The sequence below is a fragment of the Scyliorhinus torazame genome, chromosome 21 (assembly GCF_047496885.1).
Source record: "Scyliorhinus torazame isolate Kashiwa2021f chromosome 21, sScyTor2.1, whole genome shotgun sequence".
In the NCBI taxonomy this organism is placed as follows: Eukaryota; Metazoa; Chordata; class Chondrichthyes; order Carcharhiniformes; family Scyliorhinidae; genus Scyliorhinus; species Scyliorhinus torazame.
In genome coordinates this window covers 48,231,325-48,250,850 of record NC_092727.1, presented here as the reverse complement: position 1 = coordinate 48,250,850, position 19,526 = coordinate 48,231,325, and the positions used below count along the sequence as shown (strand labels likewise).

Genomic DNA, 19,526 nt, shown 5'->3' with positions numbered 1-19,526 from the left:
CTGGGGTCACACAAAATTCTCCTGCCCACATTTTTACTCACACCAAGTTCTGTTTGCCTATCACGCCACTGCTTGTTGACCTACACTGGCTCCCATTGGTTAAGCAATGCTTTGATTTTAAAATTCTCATTCTCGTTTTCAAATCTCTCTATGGTCTTGTCCCTCCCAATCTCGGAAATGTCCTCCAACCACCTGAGAAGTCTACACTTTTCCAAATCTGGCTTCTTTAGCATCTCTGATTTTAATTGCTCCACAATTGGTAGCCTTCAGCTGCTCTGGGCACCATGATCTGGAATCCCATCCGCAAATCTCCAGGTCGTACTAATTTACTTTCCACCTACAAGATGCTTCTTAAAGCCTATCTCCGTGACCAAGCTTTCGGTCATCTGACCTAATATCTCTTTATGGAGTTCGGTGTCACACTTTGTTTTATAACGCTCCTGTGAAGCACCTTGGGATCTTTATTACATTGAAGACATCATAGAAATAGAAGCTCTTGGTTTTGCCTTGATTGCTATTTGTGGGATTGTGCTGCGCATACATTGGCTGCCAAGTATGACCATGTAATAGGGTCAAAATATTTCAAAATAATACATTGGCCATGAAGCATTTTCTGTCATCTGGAGGATGCTGTAGAAATGTAAACACTTCCCTGTTTATGAACTGGGAGGTTCCAAACACACCCCATTGTAAGACACCTCTTTCAAAGTCAGATGTCACTGTAAATTGAACATGTTGGTGACACAGACATCACCTCAATGGAAAAATTGAGTAAACGACGGATGGCATTCAGTGAAATAGAAAGTTTAAAAAAAATCTCAGTGCAGACCCCACTAAGGGATATGGGGTAAATGGAGGTGAACAGACACACATGCCAGCCATTAACTCTGTGGAGGCAGGAAAGGTTTAACGGGCTGAACAACCTTCTTTTGTTGCTATGAATGATGTGGACAAAGTCTCAATTTCTACTAAAACCAGCTGTCTGGGTGAGGTTCCAGCCAGTTGAGAACAGATGTGGAAACACATAGCTAAAGAGTCAGCATTTTCTGATCGCTTTTTGCCATGATTTTGGCTAAGATCAAGACAGTGTTAACTAAAACCCTCCCTGTCTGCCTATTCAGATGCTTGTTAAAGATGCCATTGCATTATGCAGAGGACGGGATGTTCAAGCCCAAGATCAAGCCCAAGATGAGGTGCATTGCCTTTTCTCGTCAGCTTGGATGTTGTATGTCTCTCTTGTAGAGACCATGAATTGGATTCAATTTGAATTGTTTTTTGGAGCAAGCAACAAGATGGATTAAGGTCTTGCCCTGCCCACTCTGTGCATTGGCTTTGTAATGGAATAAAACATTTTTTAAAAGTCAGCACCTCCAAGAGAGATTGGGAAGAAAGCTCTTGGGGTGGCACGAAGAGTTCTGAACACAGGAAGACCAATCTTTTCACATAAAATTTACCAGATTGGTGACATACAAATCCAGATAGAAAGTGTATCAAACATAATGTTCAAAACAGACTCACACTGCACAAGCCAAGCATGGACCAGAGATTTGGAATTTCATCTTCCTGTATTTCATCTGCAACCTGCAGTTTTGGTGTTGTGAGGTCTTTCCTCAGACCTGGTGTCTCAGAACAGTCTTAACAATATGAAGGGCACTCACCTTAGCTACATCCAGAAGGAACGTCCTAACGCTATCAGCCATAACCGGAGCAGCATCAACTGTACACCATAGCAACAGCAGCTTCACAGAAGCATCTCATTGTAGGAGCTGGCAGTAAGGTCAGACACCTGATGAGGAGAAACATCACTAGGTCAATCACATTAACTACCAGAACTGGACTGGGCATGATGGAGGCAAGATAATAATAATAATCTTTATTGTCACAAGTAGGCTTACATTAACATGCAATTAAGTTACTGTGAAAATCCCCTAGTCGCCACACTCCGGTGCCTGCTCGGGTACACGGAGGCAGAATTCAGAATGACCAATTCATCTAACAAGCACGTCTTTCGGGACTTGAGGGAAGAAACTGGAGTGCCTGGAGGAAAACCACGCAGACCCAGGGAGAACGTGCAGACTCCGCACAGACAGTGACCGAAGCGCGGGGGGGGGGGGGGGGGGGGGGGGGAAGAGGCGGCGGGGGGGGGGGGGAAAGAGGCGGCGGGGGGGGGGGGGGAAAGAGGCGGCGGGGGGGGAAGAAAAGAGGCGGCGGGGGGGGGGAAAAGAGGCGGCGGGGGGGGGGGGGAAAAGAGGCGGCGGGGGGGGGGGGGGAAAAGAGGCGGCGGGGGGGGGGGGGAAAGAGGCGGCGGGGGGGGGGGGGGAAAGAGGCGGCGGGGGGGGGGGGGAAAGAGGCGGCGGGGGGGGGGGGGGAAAGAGGCGGCGGGGGGGGGGGGGAAAGAGGCGGCGGGGGGGGGGGGGGAAAGAGGCGGCGGGGGGGGGGGGGAAAGAGGCGGCGGGGGGGGGGGGGAAAGAGGCGGCGGGGGGGGGGGGAAAGAGGCGGCGGGGGGGGGGGGAAAGAGGCGGCGGGGGGGGGGGGGAAAGAGGCGGCGGGGGGGGGGGGGAAAGAGGCGGCGGGGGGGGGGGGGAAAGAGGCGGCGGGGGGGAAGAAAAGAGGCGGCGGGGGGGGGGGAAAAGAGGCGGCGGGGGGGGGGGGGAAAAGAGGCGGCGGGGGGGGGGGGGGGAAAGAGGCGGCGGGGGGGGGGGGGAAAGAGGCGGCGGGGGGGGGGGGGAAAGAGGCGGCGGGGGGGGGGGGAAAGAGGCGGCGGGGGGGGGGAAAAGAGGCGGCGGGGGGGGGGGGAAAAGAGGCGGCGGGGGGGGGGGGAAAAGAGGCGGCGGGGGGGGGGGGAAAAGAGGCGGCGGGGGGGGGGGGAAAAGAGGCGGCGGGGGGGGGGGGAAAAGAGGCGGCGGGGGGGGGGGGAAAAGAGGCGGCGGGGGGGGGGGGAAAAGAGGCGGCGGGGGGGGGGGGAAAAGAGGCGGCGGGGGGGGGGGGGAAAAGAGGCGGCGGGGGGGAAAAGAGGCGGCGGGGGGGAAAAGAGGCGGCGGGGGGGAAAAGAGGCGGCGGGGGGGAAAAGAGGCGGCGGGGGGGAAAAGAGGCGGCGGGGGGGAAAAGAGGCGGCGGGGGGGAAAAGAGGCGGCGGGGGGGAAAAGAGGCGGCGGGGGGGAAAAGAGGCGGCGGGGGGGAAAAGAGGCGGCGGGGGGGAAAAGAGGCGGCGGGGGGGAAAAGAGGCGGCGGGGGGGAAAAGAGGCGGCGGGGGGGAAAAGAGGCGGCGGGGGGGAAAAGAGGCGGCGGGGGGGAAAAGAGGCGGCGGGGGGGAAAAGAGGCGGCGGGGGGGAAAAGAGGCGGCGGGGGGGAAAAGAGGCGGCGGGGGGGAAAAGAGGCGGCGGGGGGGAAAAGAGGCGGCGGGGGGGAAAAGAGGCGGCGGGGGGGAAAAGAGGCGGCGGGGGGGAAAAGAGGCGGCGGGGGGGAAAAGAGGCGGCGGGGGGGAAAAGAGGCGGCGGGGGGGAAAAGAGGCGGCGGGGGGGAAAAGAGGCGGCGGGGGGGAAAAGAGGCGGCGGGGGGGAAAAGAGGCGGCGGGGGGGAAAAGAGGCGGCGGGGGGGAAAAGAGGCGGCGGGGGGGAAAAGAGGCGGCGGGGGGGAAAAGAGGCGGCGGGGGGGAAAAGAGGCGGCGGGGGGGAAAAGAGGCGGCGGGGGGGAAAAGAGGCGGCGGGGGGGAAAAGAGGCGGCGGGGGGGAAAAGAGGCGGCGGGGGGGAAAAGAGGCGGCGGGGGGGAAAAGAGGCGGCGGGGGGGAAAAGAGGCGGCGGGGGGGAAAAGAGGCGGCGGGGGGGAAAAGAGGCGGCGGGGGGGAAAAGAGGCGGCGGGGGGGAAAAGAGGCGGCGGGGGGGAAAAGAGGCGGCGGGGGGGAAAAGAGGCGGCGGGGGGGAAAAGAGGCGGCGGGGGGGAAAAGAGGCGGCGGGGGGGAAAAGAGGCGGCGGGGGGGAAAAGAGGCGGCGGGGGGGAAAAGAGGCGGCGGGGGGGAAAAGAGGCGGCGGGGGGGAAAAGAGGCGGCGGGGGGGAAAAGAGGCGGCGGGGGGGAAAAGAGGCGGCGGGGGGGAAAAGAGGCGGCGGGGGGGAAAAGAGGCGGCGGGGGGGAAAAGAGGCGGCGGGGGGGAAAAGAGGCGGCGGGGGGGAAAAGAGGCGGCGGGGGGGAAAAGAGGCGGCGGGGGGGAAAAGAGGCGGCGGGGGGGAAAAGAGGCGGCGGGGGGGAAAAGAGGCGGCGGGGGGGAAAAGAGGCGGCGGGGGGGAAAAGAGGCGGCGGGGGGGAAAAGAGGCGGCGGGGGGGAAAAGAGGCGGCGGGGGGGAAAAGAGGCGGCGGGGGGGAAAAGAGGCGGCGGGGGGGAAAAGAGGCGGCGGGGGGGAAAAGAGGCGGCGGGGGGGAAAAGAGGCGGCGGGGGGGAAAAGAGGCGGCGGGGGGGAAAAGAGGCGGCGGGGGGGAAAAGAGGCGGCGGGGGGGAAAAGAGGCGGCGGGGGGGAAAAGAGGCGGCGGGGGGGAAAAGAGGCGGCGGGGGGGAAAAGAGGCGGCGGGGGGGAAAAGAGGCGGCGGGGGGGAAAAGAGGCGGCGGGGGGGAAAAGAGGCGGCGGGGGGGAAAAGAGGCGGCGGGGGGGAAAAGAGGCGGCGGGGGGGAAAAGAGGCGGCGGGGGGGAAAAGAGGCGGCGGGGGGGAAAAGAGGCGGCGGGGGGGAAAAGAGGCGGCGGGGGGGAAAAGAGGCGGCGGGGGGGAAAAGAGGCGGCGGGGGGGAAAAGAGGCGGCGGGGGGGAAAAGAGGCGGCGGGGGGGAAAAGAGGCGGCGGGGGGGAAAAGAGGCGGCGGGGGGGAAAAGAGGCGGCGGGGGGGAAAAGAGGCGGCGGGGGGGAAAAGAGGCGGCGGGGGGGAAAAGAGGCGGCGGGGGGGAAAAGAGGCGGCGGGGGGGAAAAGAGGCGGCGGGGGGGAAAAGAGGCGGCGGGGGGGAAAAGAGGCGGCGGGGGGGAAAAGAGGCGGCGGGGGGGAAAAGAGGCGGCGGGGGGGAAAAGAGGCGGCGGGGGGGAAAAGAGGCGGCGGGGGGGAAAAGAGGCGGCGGGGGGGAAAAGAGGCGGCGGGGGGGAAAAGAGGCGGCGGGGGGGAAAAGAGGCGGCGGGGGGGAAAAGAGGCGGCGGGGGGGAAAAGAGGCGGCGGGGGGGAAAAGAGGCGGCGGGGGGGAAAAGAGGCGGCGGGGGGGAAAAGAGGCGGCGGGGGGGAAAAGAGGCGGCGGGGGGGAAAAGAGGCGGCGGGGGGGAAAAGAGGCGGCGGGGGGGAAAAGAGGCGGCGGGGGGGAAAAGAGGCGGCGGGGGGGAAAAGAGGCGGCGGGGGGGAAAAGAGGCGGCGGGGGGGAAAAGAGGCGGCGGGGGGGAAAAGAGGCGGCGGGGGGGAAAAGAGGCGGCGGGGGGGAAAAGAGGCGGCGGGGGGGAAAAGAGGCGGCGGGGGGGAAAAGAGGCGGCGGGGGGGAAAAGAGGCGGCGGGGGGGAAAAGAGGCGGCGGGGGGGAAAAGAGGCGGCGGGGGGGAAAAGAGGCGGCGGGGGGGAAAAGAGGCGGCGGGGGGGAAAAGAGGCGGCGGGGGGGAAAAGAGGCGGCGGGGGGGAAAAGAGGCGGCGGGGGGGAAAAGAGGCGGCGGGGGGGAAAAGAGGCGGCGGGGGGGAAAAGAGGCGGCGGGGGGGAAAAGAGGCGGCGGGGGGGAAAAGAGGCGGCGGGGGGGAAAAGAGGCGGCGGGGGGGAAAAGAGGCGGCGGGGGGGAAAAGAGGCGGCGGGGGGGAAAAGAGGCGGCGGGGGGGAAAAGAGGCGGCGGGGGGGAAAAGAGGCGGCGGGGGGGAAAAGAGGCGGCGGGGGGGAAAAGAGGCGGCGGGGGGGAAAAGAGGCGGCGGGGGGGAAAAGAGGCGGCGGGGGGGAAAAGAGGCGGCGGGGGGGAAAAGAGGCGGCGGGGGGGAAAAGAGGCGGCGGGGGGGAAAAGAGGCGGCGGGGGGGAAAAGAGGCGGCGGGGGGGAAAAGAGGCGGCGGGGGGGAAAAGAGGCGGCGGGGGGGAAAAGAGGCGGCGGGGGGGAAAAGAGGCGGCGGGGGGGAAAAGAGGCGGCGGGGGGGAAAAGAGGCGGCGGGGGGGAAAAGAGGCGGCGGGGGGGAAAAGAGGCGGCGGGGGGGAAAAGAGGCGGCGGGGGGGAAAAGAGGCGGCGGGGGGGAAAAGAGGCGGCGGGGGGGAAAAGAGGCGGCGGGGGGGAAAAGAGGCGGCGGGGGGGAAAAGAGGCGGCGGGGGGGAAAAGAGGCGGCGGGGGGGAAAAGAGGCGGCGGGGGGGAAAAGAGGCGGCGGGGGGGAAAAGAGGCGGCGGGGGGGAAAAGAGGCGGCGGGGGGGAAAAGAGGCGGCGGGGGGGAAAAGAGGCGGCGGGGGGGAAAAGAGGCGGCGGGGGGGAAAAGAGGCGGCGGGGGGGAAAAGAGGCGGCGGGGGGGAAAAGAGGCGGCGGGGGGGAAAAGAGGCGGCGGGGGGGAAAAGAGGCGGCGGGGGGGAAAAGAGGCGGCGGGGGGGAAAAGAGGCGGCGGGGGGGAAAAGAGGCGGCGGGGGGGAAAAGAGGCGGCGGGGGGGAAAAGAGGCGGCGGGGGGGAAAAGAGGCGGCGGGGGGGAAAAGAGGCGGCGGGGGGGAAAAGAGGCGGCGGGGGGGAAAAGAGGCGGCGGGGGGGAAAAGAGGCGGCGGGGGGGAAAAGAGGCGGCGGGGGGGAAAAGAGGCGGCGGGGGGGAAAAGAGGCGGCGGGGGGGAAAAGAGGCGGCGGGGGGGAAAAGAGGCGGCGGGGGGGAAAAGAGGCGGCGGGGGGGAAAAGAGGCGGCGGGGGGGAAAAGAGGCGGCGGGGGGGAAAAGAGGCGGCGGGGGGGAAAAGAGGCGGCGGGGGGGAAAAGAGGCGGCGGGGGGGAAAAGAGGCGGCGGGGGGGAAAAGAGGCGGCGGGGGGGAAAAGAGGCGGCGGGGGGGAAAAGAGGCGGCGGGGGGGAAAAGAGGCGGCGGGGGGGAAAAGAGGCGGCGGGGGGGAAAAGAGGCGGCGGGGGGGAAAAGAGGCGGCGGGGGGGAAAAGAGGCGGCGGGGGGGAAAAGAGGCGGCGGGGGGGAAAAGAGGCGGCGGGGGGGAAAAGAGGCGGCGGGGGGGAAAAGAGGCGGCGGGGGGGAAAAGAGGCGGCGGGGGGGAAAAGAGGCGGCGGGGGGGAAAAGAGGCGGCGGGGGGGAAAAGAGGCGGCGGGGGGGAAAAGAGGCGGCGGGGGGGAAAAGAGGCGGCGGGGGGGAAAAGAGGCGGCGGGGGGGAAAAGAGGCGGCGGGGGGGAAAAGAGGCGGCGGGGGGGAAAAGAGGCGGCGGGGGGGAAAAGAGGCGGCGGGGGGGAAAAGAGGCGGCGGGGGGGAAAAGAGGCGGCGGGGGGGAAAAGAGGCGGCGGGGGGGAAAAGAGGCGGCGGGGGGGAAAAGAGGCGGCGGGGGGGAAAAGAGGCGGCGGGGGGGAAAAGAGGCGGCGGGGGGGAAAAGAGGCGGCGGGGGGGAAAAGAGGCGGCGGGGGGGAAAAGAGGCGGCGGGGGGGAAAAGAGGCGGCGGGGGGGAAAAGAGGCGGCGGGGGGGAAAAGAGGCGGCGGGGGGGAAAAGAGGCGGCGGGGGGGAAAAGAGGCGGCGGGGGGGAAAAGAGGCGGCGGGGGGGAAAAGAGGCGGCGGGGGGGAAAAGAGGCGGCGGGGGGGAAAAGAGGCGGCGGGGGGGAAAAGAGGCGGCGGGGGGGAAAAGAGGCGGCGGGGGGGAAAAGAGGCGGCGGGGGGGAAAAGAGGCGGCGGGGGGGAAAAGAGGCGGCGGGGGGGAAAAGAGGCGGCGGGGGGGAAAAGAGGCGGCGGGGGGGAAAAGAGGCGGCGGGGGGGAAAAGAGGCGGCGGGGGGGAAAAGAGGCGGCGGGGGGGAAAAGAGGCGGCGGGGGGGAAAAGAGGCGGCGGGGGGGAAAAGAGGCGGCGGGGGGGAAAAGAGGCGGCGGGGGGGAAAAGAGGCGGCGGGGGGGAAAAGAGGCGGCGGGGGGGAAAAGAGGCGGCGGGGGGGAAAAGAGGCGGCGGGGGGGAAAAGAGGCGGCGGGGGGAAAAGAGGCGGCGGGGGGGAAAAGAGGCGGCGGGGGGGAAAAGAGGCGGCGGGGGGGAAAAGAGGCGGCGGGGGGGAAAAGAGGCGGCGGGGGGGAAAAGAGGCGGCGGGGGGGAAAAGAGGCGGCGGGGGGGAAAAGAGGCGGCGGGGGGGAAAAGAGGCGGCGGGGGGGAAAAGAGGCGGCGGGGGGGAAAAGAGGCGGCGGGGGGGAAAAGAGGCGGCGGGGGGGAAAAGAGGCGGCGGGGGGGAAAAGAGGCGGCGGGGGGGAAAAGAGGCGGCGGGGGGGAAAAGAGGCGGCGGGGGGGAAAAGAGGCGGCGGGGGGGAAAAGAGGCGGCGGGGGGGAAAAGAGGCGGCGGGGGGGAAAAGAGGCGGCGGGGGGGAAAAGAGGCGGCGGGGGGGAAAAGAGGCGGCGGGGGGGAGAAGAGGCGGCGGGGGGGAGAAGAGGCGGCGGGGGGGAGAAGAGGCGGCGGGGGGGAGAAGAGGCGGCGGGGGGGAGAAGAGGCGGCGGGGGGGAGAAGAGGCGGCGGGGGGGAGAAGAGGCGGCGGGGGGGAGAAGAGGCGGCGGGGGGGAGAAGAGGCGGCGGGGGGGAGAAGAGGCGGCGGGGGGGAGAAGAGGCGGCGGGGGGGAGAAGAGGCGGCGGGGGGGAGAAGAGGCGGCGGGGGGGAGAAGAGGCGGCGGGGGGGAGAAGAGGCGGCGGGGGGGAGAAGAGGCGGCGGGGGGGAGAAGAGGCGGCGGGGGGGAGAAGAGGCGGCGGGGGGGAGAAGAGGCGGCGGGGGGGAGAAGAGGCGGCGGGGGGGAGAAGAGGCGGCGGGGGGGAGAAGAGGCGGCGGGGGGGAGAAGAGGCGGCGGGGGGGAGAAGAGGCGGCGGGGGGGAGAAGAGGCGGCGGGGGGGAGAAGAGGCGGCGGGGGGGAGAAGAGGCGGCGGGGGGGAGAAGAGGCGGCGGGGGGGAGAAGAGGCGGCGGGGGGGAGAAGAGGCGGCGGGGGGGAGAAGAGGCGGCGGGGGGGAGAAGAGGCGGCGGGGGGGAGAAGAGGCGGCGGGGGGGAGAAGAGGCGGCGGGGGGGAGAAGAGGCGGCGGGGGGGGAGAAGAGGCGGCGGGGGGGAGAAGAGGCGGCGGGGGGGAGAAGAGGCGGCGGGGGGGAGAAGAGGCGGCGGGGGGGAGAAGAGGCGGCGGGGGGGAAAAGAGGCGGCGGGGGGGAAAAGAGGCGGCGGGGGGGAGAAGAGGCGGCGGGGGGGAGAAGAGGCGGCGGGGGGGAAAAGAGGCGGCGGGGGGGAAAAGAGGCGGCGGGGGGGAAAAGAGGCGGCGGGGGGGAAAAGAGGCGGCTGGCGGGAGAGGGCTGGCGGGAGAGGGATGGCGGGAGAGGGATGGCGGGAGAGGGATGGCGGGAGAGGGATGGCGGGAGAGGGATGGCGGGAGAGGGATGGCGGGAGAGGGATGGCGGGAGAGGGATGGCGGGAGAGGGATGGCGGGAGAGGGATGGCGGGAGAGGGATGGCGGGAGAGGGATGGCGGGAGAGGGATGGCGGGAGAGGGATGGCGGGAGAGGGATGGCGGGAGAGGGATGGCGGGAGAGGGATGGCGGGAGAGGGATGGCGGGAGAGGGATGGCAAGGAGGGATGGCAAGGAGGGGTGTGGGAGAGAGGTGGTGCTGGAGAAGGGGTGGAGGGAGAGGGGTTGCGGGGGAGAGGGTTTGCGGGGTAGAGGGGGTGTGGGGGAAGGAGGTGTGGGCAGGGAGTATTAGGCAGGAGCGAGAGGGAACGAGGAGGAGAGGGAACAAGAAGGACTGAGAGATTGGGTGGAGCGAGAGGCAGGGAGGAACACGAGATAGAGGGGGAGCGGGAGAAAGTGTAAAAGAGAAAGCGCAAAGGAAGTGCGATGGGGGAAAAAGAAAAAAACGAAACAAATAAACTCTCCACCTTGCACTTGATGAACGTTTTAAAGCAAACAGCACTGTGCGAGGGGATGGGCAATAGTTTATTAAAAACCATTGGTTCATGTCATATAAACAAACAAAGGTTGCTTTCACATGCCTTCAGTACTTTGCTTAGTAACCTCTTGTTGATCAGCCTCAGATCTCTCAGATTTCACTTCTCAAGTCTCCAAAAGCTCATAATTACATGATATTGTGGTAACATCACTATTCTCATTCATACATTGTAGGGGGCATAAAAGAATGGACAATGTGGAAAGAGATACATCTCCAGGAACTGGTGGGCTGAAACAAGATAGAAGGAACAAATCTTACATTTACTTTTAAACAAGAACTCTACCTACAATCCTGGTGCGTGATAAACTTGGACACTGGCTAGAATTCCCACATGGACATTGACTTAGACCTTCAGCTGGAGACTAGTCTATTCCTGTCTTGCAAATTCAAAACTGCTTTTTCCTGTTTCAGAATAATCGAATTATCCAGTAGCATGATTTAAGTAATTTTAATAAAACCCAGGAGACTTGTTAAGTATGATTACAATTTGAATTAGCATTCAAATTAAACACAGACTACACGACTGCATGGGGTGGTGGGTGTTCTCTCCTGACTGCTCAACACTTTCTCGACCGAAGGCAATGACGGAGTGCTACAGTACCCCAAGCCTGGTGGTAGAGCTGTGGGCCATTCATTGTACCCATTAATTATGCCATATAGATGGCAGAGGGTATTTCACAAAAACAGATCTTTTATTGTAGATTCCAGTATGTACTTTTGAAGCATTGGAGGGCTGAAGGGCCTGTTCCGTGCTGTACTTTTCTTTGTTCATTCAGTACAGATGCTGGGGAGAGTTTCAATAATATTGTTCAACAGCTTATTTTCACGCTATCACAATAAAGTAGCTTTCATATAACATTGTGCCCAGCACTTTGTTTAGACCCCTCTTATCAAGGTGACACAGTGGCTAGCCCTGCTGCCTCACAGTGCCACAGACCACGGTATGGTTTCGACCTTGGGTAACTGTCTGTGTGGAGTTTGCACGCTATACCGTGTTTGCCTGGGTTTCCACTGGGTGCTCCGGTTTCCTCCCACAGTCCAAAGATGTGTAGGTTAGGTGGATTGGTCATGCTAAATTGCCTCTTAGTGTCCAAAGGTTAGATGGGGTTCCGGTGATAGGGCGGGGGAATGGGCCCAGTTAGGGAGGGTCGGTGCAGACTCGATGGGCCGAATGGCCTCCTTCTAAACTTGTAAGGATTCTACGATTCTATAATCACCCTCAGATTTCACTTCTCACCCTACATTCACAAATATACACTATTGTCTCAATAATGTGGTACTAGCATTTGCGTGCACAGTTTCTGGGCCAACAGTGAAACATCAAAAGCTCCAACAGCAGCACGGTAGCATTGTGGATAGCACAATTGTTTCACAGCTCCAGGGTCCCAGGTTCGATTCCGGCTTGGGTCACTGTCTGTGTGGAGTCTGCACATCCTCCCCGTGTGTGCGTGGGTTTCCTCCGGGTGCTCCGGTTTCCTCCCACAGTCCAAAGATGTGCAGGTTAGGTGGATTGGCCATGATAAATTGCCCTTAGTGTCCAAAATTACCCTTAGTGTTGAGTGGGGTTTCTGGGTTATGGGTGTGGACCTTGGGTAGGGTGCTCTTTCCAAGAGCCGGTGCAGACTCGATGGGCCGAATGGCCTCCTTCTGCACTGTAAATTCTATGAAACAGATTCATCTCCCTCGCTGTCGCTCCATTCACTTCTCAGTGATAGGAGGTACAGCAGTCATCTTCAAGGACAGTATACAGGGTGAGCAGGGCTTTATAATGGCACTATCGATAGCCATAGAAAACAAGGTTCAAGCCCAGCTTTGCACCCCCCCCCCCCCCCCCCCCCCCCCTCAATGGAGCTGTGGAGCAGAGGCACTTTGAGTTAAGACTTCAAGACTTAAAGCTTCAAGACTTCTGTCCAGGAACCCCTTTTTCTTGAGATGTGTTGGCCTGGCTTCGAGGAAAAGATCAAAGATACCCTGATGTCACTGGGTGCAACATAGTGATATAAGAGCAGCGTCGGCAATTCACCCCCTTGAGCCCGCTCCGTCATTCAATACGATCATCGCTGTTGTTCTCTCGGCCTCAACTCCACCGTCCTGCCCATTCTCCATAACCCTTCAACCCATTACTAATTAAAAATCTATCTATCTCCTCCTTAAATTTACTCAAGGTCCCGGCATCTGCCACACTCTGGGGTAGTGAATTCCACAGATTCAGGATCCTTTGAGAGAAGTAATTTCTCCCCATCTCAGTTTTAAATTTGCTACCCTTTATCCTAAAACTGTGACCTCTTATTCTAGATTGCCCCACAAGAGGAAGCACTTGCCCTACGGCTACTTTATCAATACATTTTATCATCTTTTATACCTCAATTAGATTGGCTCTCATTCTTCTAAACTCGAGAGAGAATAGGCCTAAAATGCTCAATCTCTCTTCATAAATCACATTCTCCCCGTGTTTGCGTGGGTCTCACCCCCCATAATCCAAAGATGTGCAGGATAGGTGGATTGGCCATGCTAAATTACCCCTTAATTTTAAAAAGATAATTGTGCTCTCTAAATTTATAGGAAAAAAGGGGCAGCACGGTGGGGCAGTGGTTAGCAATGCTGCCTTACAGCGCTGAGGATCCGGGTTCGATCCCAGCCCCTGGTCACTGTCCATGTGGAGTTTGCACATTCTCCCGTGTCTGTGTGGGCCTCACCCCCACAACCCTAAAATATGTCGGATAGGTGGATTGGCCACACTAAATTGCCCCTTAATTGGAAAAAAATAATTGGATACTCTAAATTTATTTAAAAAAAGATTTATTTGTAAAGTGTTGTAATTTACAGTGATCGTTATTTTTGGATGGTGCTGTTTCAAAAACGCCTTTCCGATGAATCATCAGTTGCATATATCTGCTGTTCAGTATCACATGTGCCATGGCAACTTAAAAGAGAAAGGCTATTTCATTTTTTCCCCTTCCAGTTTTCTCCCTCAGTTTCCCAAAACATTCATGAGTTTGTGTTAGCTGTATGATATTCATCCATTCCGGAATGTCACTAGCATCATACCTGAAAATATTACTTTTCTTCGTGTGTAACCGCAGACAGTGATTACTTTCAGAGGAATTCACTATGTTTGAGGGAGTAGGTAAGGGATTCCTCCTGCTGTTCTACACCCTACACTTAGTTCCCAGCTGAGTCACTGCCTAGCAATTACCCCAATAGACAGGGGTTCACGGACAAGCCCTGGTACTACAATATAGATTTAGGGTTCGCTGCTCATATCAGTTCAAGATTTATCCTTGAATATCTGTTTTATGCCAATATCACTGCATAGTTCAGACAGTTTGTGTCAAATTAAGCAACTTGCTGGCACAGGAAGTTATTAGTTTAGACACAGTTCCTAAGAAATATGGAAGACGGTCAGAGTTCTACAGCACAGAAAGAGGCCCATCATGTCCACACTGACCATCAAGCACGTATCTATTCTAATCCCATTTTCCAGCACTTGGTCTGTAGCTGTGTATGCTATGGTATTTCAAGAGCTCATCTAAATACTTCTTAAAATGTTGTGAGGGTTCCCGCCTCTACCACCCTTTCAGGCAGTGAGTTCCAGATTCCAACCACCATCTGGGTAAAAACGTTTTTCCTCACATCTCCTCTGAACCTTACCTTAAATCTATGCCCCCTGCTTACTGACCCATCCACTAAGGGGAAAGGTACCTTCCTGTCCACCCTATCTACATCCCTCATAATTTTATACACCTCAATGAGATCTCCCAGTGCGACTTGCATTTATTGCTATATCCATGCAATCCGCCAGAAAGACTTTGTTATAAATATTAAGCTATCACATAAAACCTACAATAACGTTTCCAAACTCAATGGGGTGTCGCAGCATCAAGAAGACTGTGCCAACACTGGCTCATTCCCTGTGGTTCATCCTGAAAGGGTGACACATCATCACACCTACAACACCAAATACACCAGTGTCAACAAAGGTACCTTAAAGGAGCAGCACTCGCCCTTTATATTTTGGCAATTTTGCTTTCGCACTTTTGGTTGAAACACCTCAACTGTGCTTTTGCAGGTGATGAAAATAACTCTCCAACACAAGAGAAATTTGTCCAAATCCAATCCCAATGACTACCGTCCAGTGGCCCTGACTTCAGTCGTAATGAAGTGCTTCGAGAGGTTGATCATGAAGCGCATCACCTCCATACTCCCAGAACGCCTTGATCCACTGCAATTCGCATACCGCTGCAACCGGTCCACATCAGACTCCATTTCCCTGGCTCTACACTCATCCCTAGAGCATCTTGAAAACAAGGACTCCTACATCAGACTCCTATTTATTGACTACAGCTCAGCCTTCAACACCATAATCCCAGCCAAGCTCATATCAAAGCTTCAAAACCTAGAACTTGGCTCCCCACTCTGCAACTGGATCCTCGATTTTCTGACCAACAGAGCACAATCAGTAAGAATGAACAACAACACCTCCTCCACAATAGTCCTCAACACTGGGGCCCCGCAAGGCTGCGTACTTAGCCCCCTACTCTACTCCCTGTACACACACATGACTGTGTGGCAAAACTTGGTCCCAACTCCATCTACAAGTTTGCTGACGATACGACCATAGTGGGCTGGATCTCGAATAACTACGAGTCAGAATACAGGCGGGAGATAGAGAACCTAGTGGAGTGGTGTAGCGACAACAATCTCTCCCTCAATGCCAGCAAAACTAAAGAGCTGGTCATTGACTTCAGGAAGCAAAGTACTGTACACACCCCTGTCAGCATCAACAAGGCCGAGGTGGAGATGGTTAGCAGTTTCAAATTCCTAGGGGTGCACATCTCCAAAAATCTGTCCTGGTCCACCCACGTCGACACTACCACCAAGAAAGCACAACAGCGCCTATACTTCCTCAGGAAACTAAGGAAATTCGACATGTCCACATTAACCCTTACCAATTTTTACAGGTGCACCATAGAAAGCATCCTATCGGGCAGCATCACAGCCTGGTATGGCAACTGCTTGGCCCAGGACCGCAAGAAACTTCAGAGTCGTGAACACCACCCAGTCTATCACACGAACCTGCCTCCCATCCATTGACTCCATCTACACCTCCTGCTGCCTGGGGAAAGCAGGCAGCATAATCAAAGATCCCTCCACCCGGCTTACTCACTCTTCCAACTTCTTCCATCGGGCAGGAGATACAGAAGTCTGAGAACACGCACGAACAGACTCAAAAAGAGCTTCTTCCCCACTGTCACCAGACTCCTAAATGACCCTCTTATGGACTGAACTCATTAACACTACACCCTGTATGCTTCATCCGATGTCAGTGCTTATATAGTTACATTGTATATGTTGTGTTGTCCTATTATGTATTTTCTTTTACTCCCTTTTCTTCCCATGTACTTAATGATCTGTTGAGCTGCTCGCAGAAAGACTTTTCACTGTACCTCGGTACACGTGACAATAAACAAATCCAATCCAAATCCTGTATGCATCCCCTTCCGCCCCAATCGAAACAATGTCCTTTAACAATACAGGGGATCGAGTTCGATCCCCGGCTTCTGCCATTAACTCAAAGTGACTCTGCTCCATTGATGACAGGGTTCTGGCTCCCTGGAGCAGGGAGAGAGATGCTCCCCCTGCTAATCCCTCACAGCATCTAGACAATGCCCCCCGCCGCTCACCCATCCACCCCCAGACAGAGAAGACGACATTCTGCCATCCCTTCAAGTGCCATCACCACAAGCACTTGGCAGTTGCTCGGTTTCCTTACCCACCCCCGCCCGGGATCCATCAATACTCACCCGCCCGCCTCAAGAGACGGACGCTCACCACAGTCGAGGCCCGGTCGTAGCTGATGAATGCGCGCACGCGCCGCCAGCCGGCCCTTGGGAAATGTAGTTTACCCATGTGCGGCGGGAACTACAACTCCCGGCAGGCGCGGCGCGACTAGAACTACAACCTCCTGCGGGCGCTGCGCGGCTGGGACTACAACTCCCGACGGGCGCGGCGCGACTGGAGGGACAACGCCCAGTAGTCGCTGCACGGCGGGAACGACAATTCCCGGCAGGCACCGCGCCGAGAACGACAACTCCCGGCGTCCATTCCCTGGGTCAATAGGCACATGTGAAGACTTATAACCAACTCTTATAATTGTGAATGATTACAGGCCAAGTCAATTAACACATTCTCCATTTCAGCTACTGTGCACTTAGATGAGCAGAACTAGGCAAGTAAGTGACATTTCGAAACTTGAAAACCTAATTAGTTAATCAAATGAAATGGCAGGTGGTGTGTTGCATGTGGGCACCAATATGATCCATGGGAACTATAGCTGCAGTGACTGCCTGCAGCTTGAGGGACATCAGTCCAGAGAAGATGAGCTGGAGTTGGAGCTTTGGCAGTCACACCCCTTGGGTTCACTCCTTCTGATTTAGTTTGTGGTCAGGCCTTTCTGGGGCTTTAGGTAGCACCCAACCATTGGACTTCTAACAATAATAATCTTTATTAGTGTCACAAGTAGGCTTACATTTAAAAAAAAATTTATTCTCCTTTTTCACATTTTCTTCAAAATTTACACCCCTAACAAACAGTAAACGGTAATGAGTACAGTGTCAATCCCCTTATTAACAACAACGGTCCCATCCTCCCACCAACCCCCAAACAACAGCCCGCATGACAATATAAGCATCAAACAAAAAAACAAGGAATCAGGAATTGCCCATAGTCACCATTAATATATATATAGTCCACCCCCCACCAACCTCCCTGCTAATATTCAAGGCTATCCAATCACCGAAAGTGTACAATTAATGACATCCATGAATTGTAGAACCCCCTCCATCCTTCCCCTCAGTTCAAATTTGACCAGGCCTCACTTCCCCTCCCCCCTGCCCGGTCCCAGGAGAACAAAGAAATCCCCTTTAACACACAACCCAAGTGTAAACACACAAACCTCAAAGAACCATCATTACAAAGGAAAATCCCAACTCTTACCTTGTCCAAATAGACAACGTCGACTCTTTAGCACAAATACCAACATGCAGTGAAAAAATAAAGCTACATACACTCCGACAAACCCCCTATCCTCAGGACAAGACCAGTCCTCAGTCCCATTATTCAATTCTTCCCCAGTCCTTCTGCCTTCACAAACACCTCCGCCGTTTCCACAGTCTCAAAATAAAAGTCTTTGGATTTGTGGGTCACCCTCAACTTAGCTGGGTACACTATGCTGCACTGCACCCTGCTGTTATACAGTGCCGTCTTCACACGGCTGAAGGCCGCCCGCCTCCTTGCCAACTCCACAGAAAAGTCCTGGTATATACGTGCACCAGCCCACTCCACTTCTGCTTTGCTCAACACAGAACCTTCTCCTTCACGCGGTACCTACGGAAACAAATAGTCACTGCTCTTGGCGGCTCATTCGTCTTTGGTATAGGCCTCCACGTCCTATGAGCCCGAGCCAGTTCGTACCGAGAGGGATCTTCCCCCTCCCCCAACAGCTCCGCCAACATCTTGACAAAATACACCGTCGGCCTCGGGCCCTCCACCCCTTCGGGCAGACCCACGATCCGCAGATTTTGCCGCCTAGATCTGTTTTCCAAGTCCTCCATTTTGGCTCGCAGACCCTTGTTAGCCTCCACCACCCTTCGCAGCTCCTTACCCATCGAGGTGAGTTGATCACTGTGTTGCAACAATGCCTCTTCCAGTTATTTCAGTGCCTCACCCTGCACCTCGGCCGATGCTCTCGATACCGGGGCAATCGCCTCCTCCTCCAACACCTTAAATACCGCCACCATCTCCTTCCTCATCACCTCCATGTGCTTTGTGAACTGTTTTTCAAGTTCCACGACCATCACCTCGGTCATATTTTCTGCCGTGAGCAGTGCGGCCTCACCCGGCAACCCAGCCTCCTTCCTTCCAGTTCCTGAGCCGACCCTTCCACTTGACGGCGAACCTTCATTTACCCCCTTCTTCATGGCCGTTTTCCTTTGGGTTTTGGACATCTTTCTTCCTTATGTCTTCCTGCACTTACTTAATCAAAAATTGCCCCTGGGACCGGGCATTAAATTCTAAAAAAAATCAAGCCTCAAGCAGGAGCCCTCCAATTTGCGACCTCCTCTTACATGCCGCCACCGGAAGTCCACAAGTAGGCTTACATTAACACTACAATGAAGTTACTGTGTAAATCCTCTAGTCGCCACATTCCGGTGCCTGTTTGGGTGCACTTTGTTTTTATAAATTTGGAGTACCCAATTATTTTTTTTCCAATTAAGGGGTAATATAGTGTGGCCAATCCACCTAACCTGCATATCTTTGGGTTTTGGAGGTGTAACCTACGCAGACATGGGGAGACTGTTCGGGTACACTGATGGATAATTCAGAATATCCAATTCACCTAATGAGCACACCTTTTGGGACTTGTGGGAGGAAACCGCAGCACCCGGAGGAAACCCCGCAGACACGGTGAGAACGTGAAGACTCCGCACGGTCAGTGACCCAAGCCGGGAATCGAACTCGGGTCCCTGGCATTGTGAAGCAACAGTGCTAACCACTGTGCTACCGTGCCACCCCAACACTTGTTCGCAGGCATTAGGTTTGTGCAGCTTGCATGGACTGGAGTAGAAGTGAAAACAAATCTATAAGTAGTAGGGGACAGCATCGTGTAGGGGATAGATACTGTCTGTGCAGCCAACAGCGTGTGTTCTGAAGGCTGTGTTGTCTTCCTATTGACAAATTTAAGGTAATCTCCTTGGGACTGGAGAGGAACTTTAAGTGGGAGGGGAACAATCCAGTTGTCATGGACCACATAGGTACCAATGATGTAGGGAGGCCTAAGAATTTGGTCTGCAGAGGGTGTAATATTATTTAGGGGCTAAATTTTAAAAGCAGAACCATAAAGTAATAATTTCTGGATTACTACCTGACCCAAACGCAAATTGGCATAGGGTCAATAAGGTCAGAGATATGACTGCAAGACTCTGAGATTGCTGTGGGAGAAATGTGTTTGAATTCATGGGCCATGGTACCATCACTGGGATAGTGGGAGCTGTACCGTTGAGATGGTTTTCACCTGAACTGTGCTGGGTCCAGAGTCCGAGTAAATCATATATGTAGGCCTTTGTACCATAAAGAGTGGGGGTTCATATAAGCAGAAATTTAGGAAGTTAAAGGGCAAGGCAACTGCAGGGTGATGATATGGGTAACGATAACCAGAGTGTGACAGGAGGGGACAGAATGTACAAACATAAAAGTGTACCAGTGATGGACTTCCGGTGGTTGCCATGGAGTGAGAGGTCGCTTATTTGGTAGCTCCACTCGTGGTGGACCTTTGGGACCTGTTTCCCTGACTTATGGGGGATTTGATCGGTAAAATTGGAGACTGGTGAGGTAGAGGAGGAGAATCCCCCACCAGTTTATG

General features: G+C 57.6%; 1 protein-coding gene across 2 annotated transcripts in view; it reads right to left on the bottom strand.

Moving 5' to 3' along the window:
• ei24 (EI24 autophagy associated transmembrane protein) overlaps positions 1-15,991 on the bottom strand; it is a 67,239-nt gene extending 51,248 nt beyond the window's left edge. Inside the window, exons 1-3 of one of the 2 annotated variants that reach the window (XM_072486764.1) lie at positions 15,910-15,991; positions 10,149-10,333; positions 1,659-1,786 (exon numbers count right to left, since the gene is read on the bottom strand). In XM_072486764.1, the coding sequence (XP_072342865.1) occupies positions 1,659-1,700 (42 nt within the window). In that variant the 5' untranslated portion in view covers positions 1,701-1,786; positions 10,149-10,333; positions 15,910-15,991. The remainder of the gene's footprint in view (positions 1-1,658; positions 1,787-10,148; positions 10,334-15,909) is intronic. The other variant, XM_072486763.1, reaches the window with a different exon arrangement.
• Between the last annotated feature and the right edge of the window lie 3,535 nt (positions 15,992-19,526).